Below are 14559 nucleotides of genomic sequence, written 5' to 3'. Positions count from 1 at the left end.
ACGAGCCAGGAGCTGAAGAGAAGCGCAAGAGGAGCCGGGAGTGGAAAAGGAGCGCGAGAGGAGCCAGGAGTTGAAGAGAAGTGCGAGAGGAGTCGAAAGTTGAAAAGGAATGTGAGAGGAGTTGAGAGTTGAAGAGAAGCACGAGACGAACCAGGAGTTGAAGAGAAACGCAAGAGGAGTCAGGAGTTGAAAAGGAGTGTGAGAGGAGCCGGGAGTTGAAAAGGAGCTGGGAGAGCAGAGGTGACTGAGGGTGTTCGGTGAGGAGGGAACGAGGTGAGTGATTCTTTGAGTACCGTGAGTACAGTCGGTTAAGTATTTACTACTTATATCACTTATGGTCTTTAAGTTCTTATTTTGTGGTTCATCGTTTGTAAGGGCTATATTCTGTAATAATGAGGAGCAGGGAAGAAGAGCCCTAGAGTAATTGATATTATTTAATATTAAGTATCTTCCAAAAGGTTTAATTTAATTTAAAGGGGTAAGTCATGGCAGGAGAGCTCAAAGCCATGGTGTGCTCCTCCTGCTCTATTTGGGGAGCCGGGAACATTTCCAGTGCCTGGGGCCAACATGTGTGCGGGAAGTGTCTCCAGCTGCAGCTCCTGGAAGCCCGGGTTTCGGAGCTGCAGCGGCGGCTGGGGACACTGTGGAGCATCCGCGAGGCGGAGAGCATCGTGGATAGCACGTATCGAGAGGTGGTCACACTGCAGGCTAAGAGTCCACAGGCAGGAAGGGAATTGGTGACCACCAAGCAGAACAAGAGGACTAGGCAGGCAGTGCAGGAATCTCCTGTGGCTATTCCCCTGCAAAGCAGATATACGGCTTTGGATACTGTTGGGGAAATGGCCTCTCAGGGGAAAGCAGCAACAGCCAAATTTGTTGCACCACGGTTGGCTCTGCTGCACAGGGGAGGAGTAAAAAGTGTGGGAATGCAATAGTTATAGGGGATTCAATTGTAAGGGGAATAGATAGGCATTTCTGTGGCCTCAAACAAAACTCTAGGATGGTATGTTGCCTCCCTGGTGCTAGGGTCAAGGATGTGTCAGAGCGGCTACAGGACATTCTGAAGGGGGAGGGTGAACAGCCAGTGGTCATGGTACATATTGGTGCAAATGACCTAGGTAAAAAAAGGGATGAGGTCCTAAAAGCAGAATATAGGGAGTTAAGAAGTAAGTTGAAAAGTAGGACCTCAAAGGTAGTGATCTCAGGATTACTACCAGTGCCACGTGCTAGTCAGAGTAGAAATCGCAGGATATATCGGATGAATACGTGGCTGAAGAGATGGTGTGAGGGGGAGGGATTCAGATTCCTGGGACTGGTTCTGGGGGAGGTGGGACCCGTACAAACTGGATGGGTTACACCTGGGTAGGCCTGGGACTGATGTCCTAGGGGGAATATTTGCTAGAGTGGTTGGGGACGGTTTAAACTAAAATGGCAGGGGAATGGGAACCTATGCAAGGAGTCAGAGGAGGGGGAATCAAGGACAAGAACAAAAGACAGAAAGGGGAATAAGAAAAGTGATAGGCAGAGAAATCAAGGGCAAGAATTAAACAGGGCCTCAGTGAAAAATAGTGGGAACGGGACAAGTAATGTTAAAAAGACAAGCCTTAAGGCTTTGTGCCTTAACGCAAGGAGCATTTGCAATAAAGTGGGTGAATTTACCGCACAAGTAGATGTAAACAGGTATGATATAGTCGGGATTACGGAGACATGACTGCAGGGTGACCAGGGGACTGCAGGGAAGTGAACATCCAGGGGTATTCAGTGTTTAGGAAGGACAGATAAAAAGGAAATGGCGGTGGAGTTGCATTGCTGGTTAAAGAGGAAGTTAATGCAATAGTGAGGAAAGACATTAGCTCCGACGATGTGGAATCTGTATGGGTAGAGCTGAAAAACACTAAGGGGCAAAAAACGTTAGTGGGGGTTGTATATAGACCCCTAAACTGTAGTGGTGGTGTTGGGAATGGCATTAAACAGGAAATTAGAGACACATGCAATAAAGGAACATCTGTAATTACAGGTAACTTTAATCTGCATACAGATTGGGCAAATCAAATTAGTATCAATACCATAGAGGAGGAATTCCTGGAGTGTATATGGGATGGCTTTCTGGACCAATACGTTGAGGAATCAACGAGAGAACAGGCCATCCTCAACTGGGTATTGTGTAATGAGAAAGGAATAATTGGCAATCTAGTTGTGCAAGGCCCCTTGGGGATGAGCGATCATAATATGATAGAATTCTTCATCGAGATGGAGAATGACATGGTTGACTCTGAGACTAGGGCCCTGAAACTTAATAAAGGAAACTACGATAGTATGAGGTGCGAGTTGGCTATGATGGATTGGGAAACGTTAATTAAAGGGATGACAGTGGACAGGCAATGGCAAACGTTCAAAGAGTGCATGGGTGAAGTGCAACAATTGTTTATTCCTGTCTGGCGCAAAAGTAAAATAGGAAAGGTGACCAAACCATGGCTTACCAGGGAAATTAGAGATAGTATTAGATCCAAGGAAGAGGCATACAAATTGGCCAGAAAAAACAACAGCCCTGAGGATTGGGAGCAGTTTAGAATTCAGCAAAGGAGGACTAAGGGATTGATTAAGAAAGGGAAAATAGAGTACGAGGGTAAGCCTACAGGAAACATAAATAGACTAGAAATTTCTATAGGTATGTGAAGAGAAAAGGATTGAAGACAAACGTAGGTCCCTTAGAGTCAGAAACAGGGGAATTTATAATGGGGAACAAAGAAATGGCTGACCAACTAAATACATACTTTGGTTCTGTCTTCACAAAGGAGGATACAAATAACATACCAGAAATGTTGGGGAACACAGGGTTTAGTGAGAGGGAGGAACTGAAAGAAATCAGGTGTTAGTAGGAAAATGGTGTTGGAGAAATTGTTGGGATTGAAGGCCGATAAATCCCCACGGCCTGATAATCTACATCCCAGAGTACTTAAGGAAGTGGCCCTAGAAATAGGGGGTGCATTGGTGGTCATCTTCCGAGATTCTATAGACTCTGGAACAGTTCCTACAGATTGGAGGGTAGCTAATGTAACCCCACTATTTAAAAAGGGAGGTAGAGAAAAAACAGGGAGTTATAGATCATGCAGCCTGATGTCGGCAGTGGGGAAAATTCTAGAGTCCATTATAAAAGATTTAATAGCTGAGCACGTGGAAAACAGTGGCAGTATCGGACAGAGTCAGCATGGATTTACGAAAGGGAAATCATGCTTGACAAATCTATTGGAATTTTTCAAGAATGTAACCAGTAGAGTTGATTGAGGGGGAGCCAGTGGATGTGGTTTATTTGGACTTTCAGAAGGCTTTCGACAAAGTCCCACATAAGAGATTAGCGTGTAAAATTAAAGCACATGGGATTGGGGAGAGTGTATTGAGATGGATAGAAAACTGGTTGGCAGACAGGAAACAAAGAGTAGGAATAAACGAGTCTTTTTTCGAATGGCAGGCAGTAACTAGTGGGGTACCGCAGGGATCGGTGCTGGGATCCCAGCTATTCACAATATATATTAATGATTTAGATGAGGGAACTAAATGTAATATCTCCAAATTTGCAGATGACACAAAGCTGGGTGGGAGGGTGAGCTGTGAAGAGGATGCAGAGATGCTTCAGTGTAATTTGGACAAGCTGAGTGAGTGGGAAAATGCATGGCAGATGCAGTATAATGTGGATAAATGTGAGGTTATCCACTTTGGTAGCAAAAACAGGAAGGCAGATTATTATCTGAATGGCTATAAATTGAGAGAGGGGAATGTGCAACGAGACCTAGGTGTCCTCGTACACCAGTCGCTGAAGGTAAGCTTGCAGGTGCAGCAGGCGGTAAAGAAGGCAAATGTTTTGTTGGCCTTAATAGCGAGAGAATTTGAGTACAGGAGCAGGGATGTCTTGCTGTAATTATACAGGGCTTTGGTGAGACCACACCTGGAATATAGTGTGCAGTTTTGGTCTCCTTATCTGAGGAAGGATGTTCTTGCTATAGAGGGAGTGCAGCGAAGGTTTACCAGACTGATTCCTGGGAAGGCGGGACTGACATATGAGGAGAGATTGAGTCAGTTAGGATTATATTTGCTGGAGTTCAGGAGAATGAGGGGGGATCTCATAGAAACCTATAAAATTCTAACAGGACTAGGCAGGGTAGATGCAGGAAGGATGTTCCCGATGGTGGGGGAGTCCAGAACCAGGGGTCACAGTCTGTGAATACAGGGTAGACCATTTAGGACTGAGATGAGGAGAAATTTCATCGCCCAAAGAGTGGTGAGCCTGTGGAATTCGCTACCACAGGAAGTAGTTGAGGCCAAAACATTGTATGTTTTCAAGAAGGAGTTAGATATAGCTCTTAGGTGAAGGGGATCAAAGGATATGGGGAGAAAACAGGAGCAGGCTATTGAGTTGGATGATCAGCCATGATCATAATGAATGGTGGAGCAGGCGCGAAGGGCCGATTGGCCTACTCCTGCTCCTATTTTCTATGTTTCTATGTTAAAAGGACATCAATCAGCATCAGAATGGGCATGTAACTGGTAAATTAGTTTAAAAAGAGGTAAGTGTGACGTGGTGGACTTTGCTAGGATAAATAAGGACTACTTGGATAATAAGAGGCTTAATATGATGGAGGAGCACAGGCAGATACAGTAGGACACAGATACACAAATCATTAAAAGTAGCAATGCAGGTTAATAAATCCATAAGTAGAAAAAGCCAAGCACTGGGGTTTATTTCTAGTGAGATAAAATTTAAAAATAGAGAAGTTATGTTCAGCTTATGTAGACTCTTAGTTAGACCATATCGAGTAGTATGTCATAGTGCTAATCACTTCTGGTGATGGTCTTTTCAGTAGTTATCGTTTGGCTCTTATGCCTTGGGCTACCAGCAGCTGGCAGCCTGATGTTTAGAGACTGATGGTGGGGAAAATTTGTTTTTTTCTTTCCTCTGAATCTTAGCTCCTGTGTCCAGAAAGGGCACGGAACTAGCAGCAGCACAATCCGCAGACCCCAAGTCAAACAAAACAGATTTGGCAAAACCTTCAACCAGTCATGATAACACTGGACACCATGTCACAATCACATTGTGCATGTGCAGTGGCCATGGAATACAAACTGAAACCAGTTAATGGAAAGAAAGACTTGCCTTTATGTAACACCTTTCACAGCCTCAGGACATCACAAAGGACTTTACAGCTTTGAAGTACTTTTGAAATGTAGTCATTGTAATATAGGAGACAGTCAATTTGTACATGACAAACTCCCATAAACAGCAATATAATCATGACCAGATAAACTGTTTTTCTTTTCTCAAGTGATACCAAATTGAGGGATAAATGTTGCCAGGACAGTGGAGAAAAGTACTGTTTTCTAAAGTAGTGCCTTAGGATGTTTTACTTCCACCTGAAAGGGCAGCTAGGGCCTTGGTTTAACATCTCATCTGAAACACAGCACCTCCAACAGTGCAACACACTCTCAATACTGCATTGGATGTCAGCCTCAATTTTTGTGCTTCTGCTCTGAATTGGGACTTGAATCTACAACTTCCTACCTCAGAGGCAAGAGTGTTTCCAACTGAGCTACAGTTGGCATGGTGAATGGTACTCCTAACAGTAATGTCAGGGGAATGGTGCTTTTCAACTGTACTCCCATACAAGCAGTATTATAAGAGATACAAATAACCAATCTTTATTCAATAAATTCCTTCTGGTCATTGTCCTAGCTTTCTGGTGATTTGGAGAAGTATTGCTGCAGAAGCAAACTCTTTCCATCTTGGTGACATTGTCCCATGACTTTAGGTAAATTTCCCATAACTCTAATATTAATCAGTAATATTCTCTAAGTTTAATTCCTCCTTACACTTCAAGAATGCTGGAGAGGATTGGAAAGCATTCACACTCTCAGAGACAATATTGTGAAAGCTGAATTTCTATTTGCTTTTATTTTGTCGCTGGCCTCATGAACAATGTGTGTTTTTTTGTCTAATTTAAATACAAGTAAATGATTCAGCTGTCTGCTAAAATAGTCTTGTGTTTTACATCCTCATTTGGGCAGCAGCGCTTCAATTTCTAAACTTTATTAAGGCAATTTTCAACCCTTTTCTTTTTTAATCAATGAACATTCATGTATATATGTGTGCTCTCTAATTTAAAGTAATGCTATGCCTTTTGTATGATAAATTACTTTATTTATTCCACATAAGCAGCAAAATCCTTATAACCTACTTTCAGTTGAAACCAAGTTCACCCCCTTTAGCCTGTTCTAGTGCTGTGCAACTACATCATGGCTGAACTGTAGCTCAGCTCCATTTACCTACCTTTGATCCATATCTCTTAACTCTCTTGCCTAATAAACAATCTAATTCTCAGTCATTGAAATTTCAATTGATTCCACATCCATGACCTTTGGAAAAGAGAATTCCACATTTCCACTTGCCTTTATGTGAAAAAGTGCTTCTTGATTTTGCTCCCAAATGGCCTAGCTCTAATTTTAAGATTGTGCCTCCCTGTTCAATTGTGTCCCCCCCAACAGAAGAAAATAGTTAATCAATTGTAAACGCTGCTCCTAGATCATACTTCAACCCTCTAAGCACAAATGAATTCAAGCCAAGTTTATGCAATCTGTCCTAATAAATTAAGCCTTTAAGGCAAGGTATTGTTTTGGAAAATTTTCACTGCTCTAAGGCTTGTATAGCTTTCCTGAGGTGTGGTATCAAAAGTGCATGCAATGCTCCAGGGTCTGACCAAGGTTAACAAGTCAAGTCTATTCAATAATTATTTTGACAAACCATCCTTTTGAAAATCTTCACAACCGTCTCTGTGATAGGTTTTGGTAATACCATTCCACAATTCTATGAGGGAACTGGATAGGACCTGATGGAAACTTGCAGGGTTATGGGAAAAGAGCAGAGGAGTGTCATGAAGAGATTAATGTCTATAATATTATTGGAAATTGTTTTTTAAAATAGTTTTAGTGGTGTCTATGTGTGTGTGTCTTAGTTAGATTAAAACCAGCTAGTCTGGGTGCTTTGATGTATAGAAAGAAGCGGGTTTGAAATGGTAATTAGATAACCGTGGGGAAGTTTAGAAACATAGATGTTAAAGGTGTACATCTCTATTTGTTGAATGAAGCATTCAAGAGTGGGAGTAAAATCTTGCAACTAGCTGGGAGATGCCAAGCAATGTGTTTATATCACTAATAAAATTAGTGGGATGAAAATATTATTGTTAGGCGGTGTAACATTACAAGCCTGGTGATACAATGGGAAATTTACATTCAAAGGAAAAGCTAGGTATAAACAGAAAGGAGTTTGTGTGTAAGACAGAGGCATTTAAGATCTAACCAGCCTGAAAGCATACAACTGTGTCTGCAAAGGAACCAAATTGCAAGGAACCTCATTTTGAATTTGTACGGTCAAATGTGCTTTGCCTGGTGTCTGTTTAAAGTCTATGGGTTATTGTTGCCTTGGTGAAGATTTACTTGGGAGTGATTAATTTGGGGATTTGTTTAAAAGTTATAATGGTATTAATTTGTAGACATGTGTATGTGTTGAATTTTTTGTTGAATTAATAAATGTTTAATTTAGTTTTATATAAAAAAACCTTTTGAGGCTTGGTGGTTTTACTGCTGAATTCAGAGCTGCATCTCAAACATGCCATTTGAAAATATAGGTTATGACAGTTGTTCAAGTTTCCCTCTGGGATTTAAACAACTCAGCCTTTACCAACTGCTGTATCATAACAGGAATCGGACTAACTTGGGTAGCTCTATTCAAGATCTGGCACAGTCACAATGGATGTGAAGGAAATATTTTCTACTTGAGAGAAAGTCCAAAACTAGAGGTCATAAATGTAAGATAGTCGCTTGGTAAAACAGAACTTGAGTATTGCTGAAAACAACACATTTTTTGAAGAAGCTTTTTATCTTCATCTTCAGCTGGAATTTTGTATACAGTTCTGGTCATCATATTACAGGAAGGACATAATTGCTCCGGAGAGAATACAGAGGGGTTTTACAAGAATGTTGCCAGGGCTTGAAAATTGCAGCTATGAGGAAAGATTGGATAGATTAGGGTTGTTTTCCATAGAGCAGAGAAGGCTGAGGGAGTGATCTAATTGTGGTGTACAAAATTATGAGAGGCATAGATAGACAGGAAAGACTGTTTCCCCTGGCTGAGGGGTCAATTACCAGGGGACATAGATTTAAAGTGATTGGTGGAAGGATTAGAGGGGACATGAGGAATAGCTTTTTCATCTAGTGGGCGTCTGGAATCCACTGCCTAAATTGGTGGTTGAGGCTGAAATGCTCAACTCATTTAAAAGGTACCTGGGTCTGCACCAGAAATGCTGTAACCTGCAAGGCAATGGACCAGGTGCTGAAAAGTGGGATTAAAATTGAGTGGCTAGTTTCTTTTTTTCTCTTTTTTTGGCCAGCACAGACATGATAGGCTAAATGGCCTCCTTCTGCACCGTAACTTTTCTACGGCCCTATCACAGAGGTGAGGAACCTTCGGCCCATGGGCCAGATCCGACCCGTTGCTCGATTTCATCCAGCCTGCAGTAAGATTCCTAAAAATACAGACCTATGACAATAGCACCTTCAAAATAACATTTATCATCATCGTTACAAATTTGCATTGGATAAAAGCATCAGCTAAATTACTATAATATTATTTAATAATATAATATTCAAATTCAGCCATCGCGTTAAAACAACAGCTGAGTTGAACGTTTCTGTATTCTCTCTAAAAAAAAACGTTATTAAGTTGATTTTTGTGTGTGCATGGGGCCCGCAACTGATTTTGTCTATATATGAATGGCCTGTGATAAGAAAAAGGTTCCACATCCCTATTCTATGATCTTGCACACATCAGGACAACTCGCAAGAAATATCAAGGGGAAACCAGTGAATGTGGTGTATTTGGATTTTCTGCAGGCTTTCGATAAGACACCACACAAGAGATTACTAAACAAGATTAGAGCACATGGGACTGGGGGGTAATACACTGGTATGGATTGAGAATTGGTTCTTTATTCATTCATGGGATGCAGGCAACCATTTGTTCACCAGATTAATTTCTGGGATGGCAGGATTGAGGAGAGATTGGGTCGGCTAGGCCTGTATTTACTGGAGTACAGAAGAACGAGAGGCAATCTCATTGAAACATATAAAATTCTGACAGGGCTAGACAGACTGGATGCAGGGATGATGTTTCCTCTGGCTGGGGGGGTCCAGAACAAGGGGTCACAGTCTCAGGAATGACTCCTGCTCCTATTTTCTATATTTCTTTGTTTGTTGCCCATCCCTAAGTGCCCTTGAACTGAGTGGCTTGCTAGTGCAGTTAAGAGTCAACCACATTGCTGTGGATCTGGAGTCACATGTACGCCAGACCGGGTAAGGACGGCAGATTTCCTTCCCTAAAGGACATTAGTGAACCAGATGGGTTTTCCAGCAATCGATGATAGTCTCATGGTCACCATTACTGAGACTAGCTTTCAATTCCGGATTTTATTAATTGAATTCAAATTCCACCAGCTGCCATGGTGGGATTTGAACCCATATCCCCAGGGCATTCATCTGGGCCTCTCTATTACTAGTCCAGTGACATTAACACTGCGCCACCATCTCCTCGTTAACGGATGGAAAACAGAGAGTAGAAATAAACGGGTCATTCTCAGGTTGGCAGGCTGTAACTAATGGATCAATGCTTGGACCCTAGCTTTTCAGAATCTATATCAATGACTTGGATGTGGGGACCAAATGTAATATTTCCAAGTTTGCTAATGATACAAAACTAGGTGGGAATGTGAGTTGTGAGGAGGATGCAAAAAGGGTTCAAGGGGATTTAGACAGGCTAAGTGAGTGCACAGGAGCATGGCAGGTGGAATATAATGTGGAAAAATGTGAAGTTATCCACTTTGGTAGGGAAAACAGAAATGCAGAGTATTTCTTATTGGTGAGAGACTGGGAAATGTTGATGTCCAAAGGGACTGGGTGTCCTTGTTCATAAGGCGCTGAAAGCTAACATGCACATGCAGCAAACAATTAGAAAGGCAAATGGTATGTCGGCCTTCCCTGCAAGAGGATTTGAGTACAGGAGTAAAGATGTCTTGCGGCAATTGTATAGACCCTTGGCGAGATCACACCTGGAGTATTGTGTATAGTTTTGGTCTCATCCAAAGAAAGATATAATTGCCATAAAGGGAGTGCAACGAAGCATCACCAGACTCCTCGGATGGCGGGATTGTATTTGAGGAGAGAGTGAGGATGCTAGGCCTGTATTCTCTAAAGTTCAGAAGAATGAAAGGTGATCTCATTAAAACAGAAAATTCTTACAGGGCACGACAGGGTAAATGCAGCAAGGATGTTTCCCCTGACTGGAAGGTCTAGAACAAGGGGTCACAGTCTCAGGATACAGGGTAGGCCAGTTAGGATGGAGACAAGGAGGGTGATGAATATTTGGAATTCTCTACCCCAGAGGGCAGTGGAGGCTCAGTCATTGAGTATGTTCAAGACAGAGATTGACAGCTTTCTAGATATTAAGGACATCAAAGAATTTGGAAATAGTGTGAGAAAATGGCATTGAGGTAGATCATCAACCCTGATCTAGTTGAATAGTGCAGAGGGCTCAAGGGGCCAAATGGCTTACTCCTGCTCCTATTTCCTATGTTTCCATGTTCCTAAGATACAGCAGACCATCATGAATTGGGAGATATGCTCCGACAATTACTGGAGGGCTCCCCCCAAGCAGTCCAGACAGCAGAAACATTGCTTCAGTTCACTAATGGACCGCTCCACTCCAAATCCTCCACATCCTCGGTGATGGAAAGTTGTTATCAGTCATGTGAACAGTGGATTGCCCTTGTCACTGAGCAGCTATCCTCCGGTCTGGTGCAGTGGTTCAAAGGTGTCTGGGTCTGCTGACTGGCACAAGATGAAAGCATTGGGACTACTACCAGCACAGCGGGAATGCCTGTTCAAAAACCATCTGAATATCCAGGAAGTAAAACACTTTGCCTTTTCAGTACATCTTCCTATTAAGATGCAACACGTGCAATCAATGGCTCCCTGCACCATGGGGGAAGCCCACTATCCTGGCAGAGCCTTACGCTCATGCCTCCTGCTTCTCTCTGGTTATTGAGAAGGCAATGCAGTTCCCTCTCCTGGTGTACAGCACCTTGGTGACCTCCGAGATGGATGGTAAACTGAGGAAATCAGTGATATCGCTGGCTCCAGCCTGGAAAGATTCACTGGCATAGAAATTGAAGGCCATGGTGATCTTGACAGCTACTGGCAGTGCTGTCCTTATCCTGCTTCTGCAGGTCCGGGTCAAGGAGGTGGCACAGTTCTGTGGCCATCTACATGGTGAACTGTAACCCCTGCAGACACTGCTCATAGCTTAGGTGAGGGTTAAAGTGCACTATGAAGATATTAGGTGCGAAAGGCATCCTGGTGAGAGCCCTCCTTCGCACTCTCTCTGTGAGCAGCTTCTCCTTTCTGCTACCTCTGCTCCATCTCACAGTCATGCGATTGCACAAGAAGAACTACAACAATGGCCTCTATGAATAGGCGCAAGTGGTGCACTCAGAAGCCTTTCAAACCACACCAATCCTTCCAAAGATCCAGCACAGTCCCTTGTGATTGAAAAAAGCTTGTCAACTCCTCCAATAACACAGCAGTTCCACTACCTCTCAAGCAGCAAAAAATAAATCAAAAGCGTCTCATCCAAAAGTTGAACCTTTAAATAAAGCTAGTGGAGGTTCCCTCATGCAGATGAACTCTAGTGCAGCTGTGCTTGTTTAAGAGAGGGCTTAAACAGGAATGATGAGGTCTAAAATGGCAGGTCAGGTGCCAAATCAGCATTCATCGCTAACTGACTTCAGTGTACCCACTCCGAATGTTTTGGTGTACACACAGGGCGTCGCTCTATTATACTACAAAACAGGCTGAGTTGGAAGTCATTGGGAGACGAGCCCCTGCCTGTTTTTTTTGTCATCTGGCTCCTGTAGCACGGAAATTAGTGATGCTACAGAGCCAAATATTATGGCCATGTTCTTTGGGAACTGGGCTGACCGATCCTTTGTCCCCTTCACTGTCAGGGCTGACGGCCTGAAGGTGCTGGGGATATGGTTCGGAGGGACCGGGGCATGCGTTAGAAACTGGAAGGAGCGAGTGGCTATGGTGAAAAGGAAACTGGGCATGTGGGAGCGACGCTCCCTCTCCATTGCGGGTAAGAACCTGGTCATCAGGTGTGAGGTACTCTCGCTGTTGCTGTACGTGGCGCAGGTCTGGCCCATTCCAGACACCTGCGCGACGGCGATCACTCGAGCCATCTTCCGCTTTATCTGGAGGTCGAAAATGGATCGTGTCCGCAGGGACGCGATGTACAAGCCTCTAGATAAAGGGGGAAAAAACGTGCCCAACATCGCCCTCATACTGATGGCCACCTTTGTGTGCGGCTGCATCAAGCGGTGCGTAGACCCTCAGTACGCAAACACCAAGTGTCACTACGTGCTGAGGTTCTACCTGTCCCCGGTGTTGCGAAGGATGGGTCTGGCCACGCTGCCGCGGAACGCTCCAAGTAGTTGGACCGTGCCGTACCACCTGTCCCTGGTGGAAAAATTTATGCAGAAAAACACCTTTGATCACAAGTCCATCAGGCAGTGGTCAGCACGTAACGTCCTAGAGGCCCTGAGGGAAAAGGAGAGGGTGGACCCTGTGGGATGGTTCCCCGAGCAGACTGTCAAAGTCATTTGGCAGAATGCCTCATCGCCAGAACTTTCCAACAAGCACCAAGACGTAGCTTGGCTGGTGGTGAGAAAGGCCCTCCCCGTCAGATCCTTCCTACACGCCAGGAGTCTCACCCCCTCTGCACGTTGCCCTCGAGGTGGCTGTGGTGGGGAAGAGACTGTTGTTCACCTCCTTGTGGATTGTGCCTTTGCAAAGAAAGTCTGGAGAGAGATGCAGTGGTTGCTGTCGAGGTTCATCCCGAGCAGTTCTGTGACACAGGACTCTGTGCTCTATGGGCTGTTCCCAGGGACACACACCGAGACAAACATCGACTGCAGCTGGAGGATCATCAACTCGGTGAAAGACGCGCTTTGGTCTGCCCGAAACTTGTTGGTCTTCCAGCACAAAGAGTTGTCCCCGACCGATTGTTGCGGACTGGCACAATCCAAAGTCCAGGACTACGTGCTGAGGGACGCACTAAAGCTTGGGGCAGCTGCCGCAAAGGCGCAGTGGGGAAGGGTCGCTGTCTAAGACCTTTCTACCACAGCGCACCGAGAGACTGGGAACTGTTTAGAGCCCCTCGGGCTGTACAGATCAAAATGAAAGGCTGTAAATGATTGTAATATTGTTTGTACTGATGCACCTGGTGATACATTTTGTAAAAGTTTAACCTGGATTGTACCCTTGTAATGTTGTTTTTGAAATGGTTTTGAATGGGATTGAAGATATTTTATGAATAAAGTATATTTTTACAAAAAAAAAAAAAAAAAATTATGGCCATAAACAATAAGGAATGAAAAAAATCAGATTATGCATTAATAAGGCAAATTTTTAAAAAATACATATTAAATGCATCCTTTTTGGTGCCAATATTGAAAGGTAAATATAAACGGTTAGTCATACTAACCTTGAATCCAGCATTGATCTTTGCTATTTCATCATCAAGCTGTTGTTTAAAGCTATTACGAAGAACGTCAATTCTCTGCAAAAATTAAAGCAAGCTAGTTAATACAATGAGCTACAGTATATTGTCCAATAGGATGACTTCAAAGACTGTACTTTCCCTTTATTGCATGTGACACCAAATATAAATACAGAATCTTACATAAGTATTTTTCCCTCTGTTCAAGTTTTATAAAAATTAAAGTACACTGCCTCAACATAGAGCCACATATTCACAACAGCTGAGAAATAATCACTACAGTGGATGCAAAACAGTTCAGCCAGCAAATGCCAGGACAAAACATGTTCACCTCTATTGTCAAGAGTTTATGTAGTTAGCAGTGGCAGTGCTGTCAGAGGCACAGGCCAACTATACCTCATTTTGTAGTGAACACTAGAACCACCATTTTTTTTAATTTGTTCATGGGATGTGGGCGTCACTGGCTAGGCCAGCATTTATTGCCTATCCCTTGAGAAGGTGGTCGTGAGCTGCCTTCTTGAATCGCCACAATCTATGTGGTGTAGGTACACTCACAATGCTGTTAGGGAGGGAGTTCCAAGATTTTGACCCAGCAACATTGAAGGAACGGCAATATATTTCCAAGTCAGGATGGTGAGTGACTTGGGGGGGAGCTCCCAGATGGTGTTGTTCCCATGTGTCTGCTGCCTTTGTCCTTCTAGGTTGGTAGCGGTCGTGGCTTTGGAAGGTGTTGTCTAACGAGCCTTGGTGAGTTTCTGCAGTGCATCTTATAGATGGTATACACTGCTGTCACTGTTCGTCAGTGGTGGAGGGAATGAATATTTGTGGATGAGGTGCCAATCAAGCAGGCTTTGTCCTGGATGGTGTCAGGCTTCTTGGGTGTTGTTGAAGTTGCACTCATCCAG

The 14559-nt window shown here is 43.6% G+C and overlaps 1 protein-coding gene across 2 annotated transcripts in view; it reads right to left on the bottom strand.

The window, feature by feature from the left end:
* The window catches only part of LOC144672767 (uncharacterized protein C10orf67, mitochondrial-like), a 148750-nt gene that overhangs the window by 115254 nt on the left and 18937 nt on the right, over nt 1-14559 (bottom strand). For both annotated transcript variants that reach the window (XM_078534744.1, XM_078534755.1), the window contains exon 4: nt 13640-13714. In XM_078534744.1, the coding sequence (XP_078390870.1) occupies nt 13640-13714 (75 nt within the window). The remainder of the gene's footprint in view (nt 1-13639; nt 13715-14559) is intronic.

This window comes from Cetorhinus maximus, chromosome 3 (genome assembly GCF_964194155.1).
Source record: "Cetorhinus maximus chromosome 3, sCetMax3.hap1.1, whole genome shotgun sequence".
Classification (NCBI taxonomy): domain Eukaryota; kingdom Metazoa; phylum Chordata; class Chondrichthyes; order Lamniformes; family Cetorhinidae; genus Cetorhinus; species Cetorhinus maximus.
This window is presented reverse-complemented; position numbering and strand designations above follow the sequence as displayed.